General features: G+C 53.6%; 3 protein-coding genes across 3 annotated transcripts in view; 2 read left to right on the forward strand and 1 right to left on the reverse strand.

The window, feature by feature from the left end:
• PTSG_07021 (uncharacterized protein) overlaps positions 1-1,478 on the forward strand; it is a gene marked incomplete at both ends in the record, with an annotated part of 2,585 nt that extends 1,107 nt beyond the window's left edge. The window contains 4 exons of the mRNA XM_004992376.1: positions 178-248; positions 550-673; positions 1,017-1,123; positions 1,389-1,478. Of these exons, the coding sequence (XP_004992433.1) occupies positions 178-248; positions 550-673; positions 1,017-1,123; positions 1,389-1,478 (392 nt within the window). The remainder of the gene's footprint in view (positions 1-177; positions 249-549; positions 674-1,016; positions 1,124-1,388) is intronic.
• Positions 1,479-2,065: 587 nt separating this feature from the next.
• PTSG_07022 (uncharacterized protein) lies at positions 2,066-7,170 on the reverse strand (the record flags this gene model as incomplete). Its single annotated transcript, XM_004992377.1, has 17 exons — positions 2,066-2,662; positions 2,987-3,022; positions 3,341-3,428; positions 3,643-3,973; positions 4,197-4,312; positions 4,433-4,528; positions 4,726-4,830; positions 5,134-5,176; positions 5,358-5,458; positions 5,663-5,731; positions 5,849-5,909; positions 6,047-6,122; positions 6,261-6,339; positions 6,495-6,583; positions 6,761-6,803; positions 6,909-6,977; positions 7,126-7,170. 17 exons carry the CDS (start codon positions 7,168-7,170, stop codon positions 2,526-2,528), a joined length of 1,584 nt encoding a protein of 527 aa, XP_004992434.1. The 3' UTR covers positions 2,066-2,525.
• A 123-nt stretch (positions 7,171-7,293) lies between these two features.
• On the forward strand, positions 7,294-9,646 carry PTSG_07023 (uncharacterized protein; the record flags this gene model as incomplete). Its single annotated transcript, XM_004992378.1, has 5 exons — positions 7,294-7,791; positions 8,068-8,331; positions 8,665-8,770; positions 9,049-9,206; positions 9,413-9,646. The coding sequence occupies 5 exons, from the start codon at positions 7,294-7,296 to the stop codon at positions 9,644-9,646; spliced, it is 1,260 nt and encodes a 419-aa protein (XP_004992435.1).
• Between the last annotated feature and the right edge of the window lie 131 nt (positions 9,647-9,777).

A 9,777-nucleotide genomic window follows, 5' to 3' on the forward strand; every position in this document is an offset into this window, starting at 1 on the left:
CGTGTGTGTGTGTGTGTGTGTGTGTGTGTGTGTGTGTGTGCGTGCGTGCGTGTGTGTGTGTGTGTGTGTGGCGGGCTGTTTGGCGAAGGCACACATTCTGTTTGATGTGTGCGTCTTTGCTGTTTCTTTTTTTTTTTCTCTCTCACACCACGCTCTGATGTACATATTGTGCTGAAGGCGAGTACACGGTGTGGGGACAAGTGCTGGGCGGCTTCGAACACGTCAAAGGGCTGGAGAAGGGCGAACCGGTATGCGCTGTGCGCCGATGGAATAATTGTTCGCTGCTGCTGCTGCTGTTAGCAGTGACAGGTGTCTTTTGTCTTTTGTTTGCTTGCTGTGCCAAATTGTTTGATCGCTTCTTGCTTCCTTTGCTCCCTTTGCTTACCTCCTCGCCGTTACCTTATTCCACCTCACCTCATCACCGCCCATTCATTCATGTTTTGCGCCCCACAATCACTCTCAAGCTCACAACCAAATCCTCCCTCCCCCCAAACCTTTTGTTGTTTCATCATGTTGCATCATGTCACTGTCATGTCATTGTCGCATCAGCCTGAGAAGCCGAGCAAGGTGGTGCAGATGCGCATCCCTGGCGATGAGGACATGGACTGCGTCGACCACCACGACCTCTGTGTCTGGTGGAGCATGCCCGGGGAACTCGGCTTTTCCAAAGAAGGCAAGCGCTCACACACATGGATGCGTTTGTGTCTGTGTGTGTCTGTGTGCGTCTGTGTGCGTCTGTGTCTGTGTGTCTGTGTGTCTGTGTGCGTCTGTGCCTGTGCCTGTGTGTGTGTGTGTGTGTGTGTGTGTGTGTGTGTGTGTGTGTGTGTGTGTGTGTCTGCGTGCGTCTGTGTGTGTCTGTGTACCTGTGTGCATGCTTGTGCTGGTATCAAACAGCGTGTCGCCTCTGTTTTCACTGTACGTAACTCCACCAAGTACTCACCTCCCCTTGTGCCCCCCATCCCCAATACCACCGTGCGTTCTCATCCATCCGTGTTCATCTACGCATCCTCTGACAGGCGAGTGCAAACGCAACGAGGAGTACATGCGGAAGACGTGTCCGCTTTCCTGTGGATACTGCCCTGTCCTTGAGGAGCGCCAGCCTCCATGCATCGACCTCTACAAGGTGCACCGTGTGTGTGTGTGTGTGTGTGTGTGTGTGTGTGTGTGTGTGTGTGTGTGTGTGTGTGTGTGTGTGTGTGTGTGTGTGTGTGTGTTGGGGGTTGAGTGTGGTGTATGCTTGTGATGTACGTTTGTGAAGGTGTCGTGAGTATCACAGCCTTGCACGCACCCCACAGCCCCACATGCATTGCATCCATCTTCTTTCATGCTGCTCACTACACTACACTTACACTACACTACACTACACTACACGACACGACACGACGCAGGACTGTGAGAAGTGGGAGTCCAGCGACGAGTGCAACCTCAACCCGCACTGGATGGCTAACAACTGCCGCAAAGCGTGCGGCAAATGCTGATGCAACGATTCTCAAGCCAAGTGGCACGGGACGCCTTGGGCTGAACACAACACACGCATATACATCAAACACATATGCGCACACAAACACGCATCAAGCATCAAGCACACACACACACACACACTCTCTCTCTCTCTCTCACACACACACACACACACTCACTCACTCACTCACTCACTCACCCCGCATCTCCCCCCCCCCTGGCCGACACGCCCGTGCTGCACCATCCACTGGCGCTCGCTTCTTTGCTTCGTCTCTCGCTTTGCGTTGCAGCCTCGCTGTGTGCTTCCTGTACTTGCCCTGCTTTCCCTTTGCTCGATAACCGTCACCGAAACGACCACAAGAAGTAAACACAACAGACCAACGCAGCGCCCAATCACACATACACACACATCCATATCCACGACACCTTGTGTGCTGAAATGATCCCACATCACAAATGATACGCAGCTTTATCATTTGATTTCCATGCATGGTACGGTGTGTCTGGCTGCAGAATGTGGTGGAAAGGGAACGGTTGTGAGGCAGCGAACGCGGTGCATTTGCGGCACAACGCACGCGGATACGTGTGCGTGACGATACAGGGATGGAGATGTTAAAGTTTCATCTGTTCATTTGGGCGGCGGAAGGAAGACGGGCAAGTGCAGGCAATTGACAACATCACATGGGAAAAGGCTACGCGCAGGCTTGTCCATTATCGCATTCACGTAACACAGAAAGAGACAGAGCGCTATCGCAGGCTATCGCAGGCTGACGGATGGTGGGGTATGAAGACATGACAACAACGACGACGAAGACATCAGCAACAGCAGAGACAGCAGAACCAAGGGAGTGTCTGGAGGTGGCGGCAAGGGCCACAATGCCATTCGCACACGATGACACACATGCACACAATCGTCGACAGTAGACGCACATGCGATCGTTCATAGAATGACAGCAGATGCACACTCACACGCAAAACAACACACAAACACACACACACACAAGCACACACGCACACAAACACACACAAACACACAACCACGCGAGGACGACACGTGATGTCTGCTACGACTGGTCTGTGGCGTCGTGGTTGATGGATGCGCGCCTTCGGAGGCGGCGGAGGGTGAGCGTGGCCATGCGACGATTCAACGTGTTGTACGCATTGCGCATCGTGCGCTTGAACCGCGGGTCCCGCCGTACGCCTGACGCGTCGGTAACAGCCGTGGTGATAGCAATGATCGAGGTGGTGGTGGGGTGGCACAGTATTGTGTGTGTGTGTGTGTGTGTGTGTGTGTGTGTGTGTGTGTGTGTGTGTGTGTGTGTGTGTGTGTGTGTGTGTGTGTGTGTGTGTGTGTGTGTGTGTGTGTGTGTGTGTGTGTGTGTGTGTGTGTGTAGGCGCGAGTCAGTGGGTGAGTGAGATCAACAAGACATGCAAGACGTGCAAGACATGCAAGGTATGCAGGACAATGTCGCTTGTTAGGAAGGCCACAGAGCACGAGAAACGCGCGTGCACGTGTAGTGCTTACCTGTGCCTTTGGTTGCAGTGTCCGTGACCAGGACGCCTGCACAGTGTGGAAGCGATGCGTGAATGAGCGCAGACAGAATGTGTTGGGATGTGATTGTGTCAAGGTGGATAAAAGGTAAAGCCACGCAAATGCATTAAGAGGGAAACCGGATGTCAAACACGAGTGTGAAGGATACAGCTTGATGGACCGACCGGTGACTGAACATACGCACTCACGCACAAAGCACAGAGAGAGAGAGAGACAGAGACAGAGAGAGACAGAGAGAGACAGACAGAGAGAGAGGGACACAGAGAGAGAGAGAGAGAGAGCCAACGCACACGCACACAGACTCACACGCAGAATCAAGCAGCGCACCTTTGACATTTGCGCGCCCCTGTGCTAAACGCGAGTGCGCAGCGTTGATTGCACGATACGCATCCACGGCTTCAAGGATAGAGCTTGCCTGGAAGTGGTAAGGGTGATGATGATGATGATGATGAAGAAGGTGGTGAGGTGCAGCGTGGCGAACGACAGGAAAGGGCCACCGGAGGTTGTCACACTGTGGACAGACGGCAGACAAACACACAACACAACACACACACACAAACAACACAACACACACAACACAACACACAAACAACACAACACACACAACACACAACACAACACACACGCACCAGGTTGGACCAGATGATCATCTCTTGCTCGTCCGGATTCTTCGAGTCGCTGCCGTCACCATCATCGCCATCACCATCACCGTCACCATCACGGCTTTGGTTGTAGTCCGTGTGCAACTTGGGCAAGTCAGCGTCACCGCCATTATCGATGTTGGTCTCCTCCAACCCATCACCATCGTCATCATCATCGTCATTGTCATTGTCGTCGTCGCGCGTGCCTGCGCCCGTTGTGGTGTCGCCTGACCCATCTGTTTTCTCCTCTGCTGTCGACTTCTCCTCGCTCACATCGTTGCCCTCCACATTGTACACGACAGAGACGCAGACGTTGTCGCTGCTCACAGAAGAAACGGCGCAGCATCCATCGTTAGCAGTGGACGGATCGTGCACATACGTTTACACAGCAGTCGCAAGCTCAAGTGCGTGTGCACGATACATTGCACACACACATGCGCCAGAATGCACGAAGACACACGTACGGCCAGGAAACCATGCACCCGGACACGCATGTATGCAGTTCTACATCCACACAAGCGTAACACACGCATATGTCTCACTCGTAGGTGAGGAAGGCCTTTGCGCGAAATGCGTTGAATGGTACGCTGAGGATGACTTGGTTCGTCTTTGTGTCGGTCACGTGCAACCCGTCAAAGTTGATCGACAGTAGCACCTCCTGTTGGTGAAGGTGTGCGTTGTGCGTTGTGCGTTGTGCGTGAGTGTGTGTGTGTGCGTGTGTGTGCGTGTGTGTGCGTGCATGCATGAATGGCAACGGAATGGTGGCGTTGCCTGTCACCTTTGTTCGTTGTTCTTGCAGCAGCGTTCCTTTCTCCGCCGGCTCCACGTTCCCAAGGAATTTCACACCGCCATATGTCGCATACTGCCGCCCACGCTACAAACACGTAAATGGTTTGTGTTGTGTGTGTGTGTTTGTGTGTGTGTGTGTGTGAATGCAAGGGCGCCATGAGATTTTCTGCGGCCAAACGTGTATGTTGCCCACGCACCATCTATCAGTTGATACCACCAGCACAACAAAGGTGGCGATCAAAACCCTCCCCAAACCTTCGTGCCATGACCATACGCGCGTACCTCGAGATAGTCGCTCATGATCTCTGCGGGCGACTGCTGCTGGAACACCGGCAGCTGCTCCTCCAACGATTCAAACACGCGCCGCTCCCAACTCTTCCACCGCAACTGCGCATTGTGTGTGAGCACGTGTGTAGGTGATTGTGTGTGTGTACATGTGCAAGTGGGTGAGAGAGTGTGTGTGTGTGTGTGATTGTGCGTGTGCCAGTGATGTGTGTGTGATTGTGCGTGTGCCAGTGATGTGTGTGTGTGTGCCATTGTGTGTGTGTGTGTGTGTGCGTACCACTGTGTACGTACATGTGTGTACGGCCACGATGAATGAAACAACACAAGAGCAGTGGTGACAAGCGTGTTTTGCGTGAATTGGGGCTGACATCAAGCGAAATGCGTGCATATCCAACACGATGTCACCTTGCCAGCGAAATGCTGCGGCTGTTGTGATCCTTGTGATTCACTGCAAGCCAACGAATGTGTCAAGAGTGTCATGGACCGCGTGCGTGTGCGTGTGTGTGTGTGTGTGTGTGTGTGTGTGAGTGTGTGTGTGTGTGTGTGTGGACACGGATTGGCATTTCAAACACAGCAAACCTGATGACCAGCAACACAGGCGGAGAGATGCAACGAGCCGATGACATTACCTGACATCCTTCCTCGTTGCCTCTTCTCCAAAGTTGAGGAACAGGTGCGTTGCCGCCATCGCAACAGCGTCATCCTCATCAACAGCGCACTCAGAGTTGACCTGATGTGCATGTATGAGTGTGCGTATGTGTGTGTGTGTGTGTGTGTGGCATTGTGCATGTGCAACGAATGCGGGAGAACATGTTGCTGCATCATTCATCACACAGCAGCAGTAGCAACAACAACAACAACAATAACAACAGCAGCAGTAGCAACAACAACAACAACAATAACAACAGCAGCAGCAGCAGCAGCGGTTCCTTACCACTTCATCTGTGAGCTCGATAAAGAGAAGCAGGATAGCATTCTCGTCGCTCACCGTCACCTCAACGCCCTGCAGAGCACACGCGATCGATAAAAAAACGTGTTGAGCGGACACAGCAGAGAAGGGATGTGGCCAATTGGCCAGCACACACACACACACACACACACATACGCTGTATGCGCGTACTGGGTGTGTGAGGGGCGCTTTTCGGAGGTAAATGGCAGGGAACTCTTCTGGATCAGCCGATCTGACACATGAGCACGTGCTAAAGAATGAAGGAATGAAGGAATGAACACGAGGACACCTCTCAAACTCAGGCAACGAACACAAAACCACACATGCAGAGTAAAAGCACAAGGCAGAACAGCAGCAGCAGCAGCTCACTCTGTGTACGCTGCCAGGAGATCCGGCCACAACTTGAGCATCTTGATGGGATAGTGCTCGTCCTTGGCAGGAAGGCCTGGGCAAGGCGACCAGGGAGGACGTGTGAGTGAGTGGGTGAGAGAGAGAGAGAGACTGTGTGTGGTGGGGGGGGGGTGAGTTGACAGTATCGTTCACATCAACACAAACAAACATACACGCGCAGAAAGGAACGTACGAAGCGATGGGGACATGACCCAGATGGAGAAGAGGGAGTGGTATGTGTCCTCAACACCAAGGTGCTCCAGAGTCAGGCGCTGGGAAAGCACGCGCAGGGTACAACAGCACACAATGAACTCATCTTGCACGATGCGATCTACCACGAGAGGCTTGTGCTTCAACATCGCAAACACCAGTGCACACGCATGTGTGTGTCGCGTGGTTGGTACATTCGGGGGGTTTCAATCGGAACCTTGAGGTCGACGGCGTTGGTCTGGTGGCCCTTTGGGCAGTGCACGGCAATCTCTTGGCTGTTCATGAGTGTCACGATAATGTCACGAGCTGCACCACGGGCGTTGCATCATATTTAAAGTGAGACTCAAACACATCATTGTGTGTGTGTCGTGTGTGTGTGTGTGTGTGTGTGTGTGTGTGTGTGTGTGTGTGTGTGTGTGTGTGTGTGTGTGTGTGTGTGTGTGTGTGTGTGTGTGTGTGTGTGTGTGTGTCGTGGTTGCTCACCATCGCCCTTGAGTCTGCCAACGTCTGCGAGGTCCTTCTCCTCCTGATTGAGCGTGAGCGGAAGGCGACAGAAGCGCAGTAGTTGAGGAAGCGAAACCAAACAAGGGTGTGCGCGCAGGTAAGGACATGGTGAGTGGAGGGGGCTCACCTGCGCGGTGTCAGCTTCAGCATCGTCATGGCCTGTCATATCAAAACTTGCGCGATCCCTCGCCCAGGCCTTGATAGTGTTTGGTTGGATCCTGTGGATCGCGAAACATTTTCGCAGTGCACACATACATACACACACACACACAATCTCACTCTCTCACAACACATGCACACACACACACACATGCACACACACACACACATGCACACACACACACCTTCATCGAGGTCTGTGAGCGGCGGGGGCACTCCTCCCTGTTCATCTTGCTGCTGCTCCGCCATTGTTGTGTTGGTTCGCGTCTTGGATCTTGAAAAAGTGGCAGGAAACAAGAAAAACGGCAGGAACAGGAAGGACCACCAATCATCACACAACAGAGAGACAAACAATGCAGCAACCCACACTCTCGCTGCCACCATCATCGTGCAGTGGCGACGATGACACGGTGTGGCTGGGGAGAGGAAGGAGCTTGGATGAAGAGGGAGCATATGATGTAGAGGAAAGCGACGATGATGAGGTCGACGATGGCGGAGATGGGCTGCTGAGCGAGGATGACGTCGATGAACCATTGCTGTTGTCATCCTCAACCTCCACGGCGTCCAGAGCACGGTCAACGGTGGGTGCCAGCTGGTATTCCCGTAACGAGAGCAGCGACAGCTCCGCTTCCAGCCGTGCAGCAGCTGCTTCAGAGACGCGGCGAGAGCTCAAGTCGCTCGGCTTGTATGCGGACGCAACGCTGGTGTGGGTGGGCGTGTTCCTCGTCCTCGTGTACTTGGTCCTGGGATGCGTCTTCTACGTGGCGACCGACAACTCCCTCGTTATTGACGGCGCCGTAACTCGCGCCTTTGTGGACGCCTTCTACTTCACCACCGTCACCCTTTCCACCGTAAGCCATTAAAGGAGGAAGATGGTGGGTCTTTGAGAGGAGGTGACGGGGGTTGGTTGAGCTATGGTGTGATGCGTTATTGCTTCAGATTGCTGGGAGCAGAGGAGCTCCATGCACTCTCCCACCAACAGATGGCCATTACGCCCCACTTCACAAACCCAAACTCTGACACACACACACACACACACACACACACACACACACACACACACACACACACACACACACACACACACACACACACTTACACCTACACAATGCCACTCACCTTGCCAGGTTGGCTATGGAGATGTGCATCCAGAGCAACAAAAGTCGAAGCTGTTCACGAGCGTGTTTATTCTATTTGGGGTGATCGTTGTCGGGTACTGCGTGGGCGTCGTGGTGGTGGAACTGCACGAGGTGCAGCACCACCAAACCAAGGAGCAACTTGCCAGGGCAGAGCTCGAGCTCTTCGAGCCAGCCAGCGTTATCCGCGACTGCGCAGACACCGAACAACCGCCCATCAGACGCATCTGCACCGAACTGCGGCCCGTCATCAAGGTGCGTGCAGTGTACATGTGAGTGAAGTGTGAGTGAAGTGTGTGTGTGTGTGTGTGAAGTGTGTGTGCGAGTGTGTGTGCGAGTGTGTGTGTGTGTGTGTGTGTGTGAAGTGTGTGTGTGTGTGAAGTGTGTGTGTGTGAGTGTGTGAAGTGTGTGTGAGTGTGTGAACTGTGTGAAAAGCGTGTGTGTTTTGCGTGTGTGCGATCTTGCGATCGAGGATGTGTATGTATCCTCTGGAAATGTGTGACACCGCCACGTCGCTTGCTGTCTCCCCGCTAATCTTCTTCCGCAACACATGCGTCTGCATTCTGTCTCTTGGTGTTCCCTTCACAGGCTGCCCTCATCATGCTGCTGACGATAGGCATTGGCATGGTCATCATCTCCCTCGACAATCCACAATCGTCCTTTGCCGATGCACTCTATTTTGCCTCCGTCTCCGGTCAGTCGGTGCGCTCTCATGTGTGTATGCGTGCATTGAGCAGTTGATCTGAAGCTGCTCTGTGAGGTGCGCACACGAGCACATGTGTGGCGCTTCTTGCTTGCAAGCAATAAGGTCATTGCAGAATACAGTGGTGTTGGGCACCTGTGCACACGAATGGTCTTTGCGTGGCCAGCCAACGTTTTTGTCAATCGGTTGAGGTCGTGCGTGCCACTATCCAAGAGAGCACGCGTTCGACCTGTTTCTCATTGTTCGTGCTGTTGTTGCCCTTTCATCAGTGACCACGGTTGGATATGGCGATGTGCGGGTACACACAACTGCGGGCAAGGTCATCGTTGCACTGTACAGCATTTTCGCGACAGCGGCGTTTGCGCAGGCGCTCGCAACCATCGCCTCGTTTCCCATCGCGTACAGGCAGCGACGGCTCCAGAGCCAAGTCAGTGTGGTGTGGTGTGGTGTGGTGTGGTGTGTGTGTGTGTGTGTGCTGCTGGTGGTGGTGGTGGTGGTGGTGGTGGTGGTGTGTGTGTGTGTGTGTGTGAATGTACTCGTTGTGGCGTTCGGAGCCTGATCTCAGCGAGAACCCCGTGCCCCTTTTCGAGTCGCTGTACCCCTTGTTTATCAACAGCCACCCTCCCATTGCAGGTGCTGCACCAACACGGCAGTCATTTGGCGCGACAAGACCTGAACGATGTCATGTTTGCAAACCGCAATGCGAGCCGCCCGTTCATCACCCGCGAGGAGTTTACGCTTCGCCTTCTCCTCCGCATGAACAAGATCACGCACGAAGACGTGCGCGCGTGCCACCGGCAGTTTGCAGTCTTGGACGCAGACCACAACTTGCAGCTCGATCCACACGATGTTCGCGACAAGGACTAACGCATGATGTGTGCGTGTTGTATGAATTGTGTGTGCTCTGTGTGTGTGTGCTCTGTGTGTGTGTGTGTGTGTGTGTGTGTGTGTGTGTGTGTGTGTGTGTGTGTGTGTGTGTGTGTGTGTGTACTCGTGTG

This window comes from Salpingoeca rosetta (genome assembly GCF_000188695.1).
Source record: "Salpingoeca rosetta unplaced genomic scaffold supercont1.16, whole genome shotgun sequence".
Lineage (NCBI taxonomy): Eukaryota > Choanoflagellata > Craspedida > Salpingoecidae > Salpingoeca > Salpingoeca rosetta.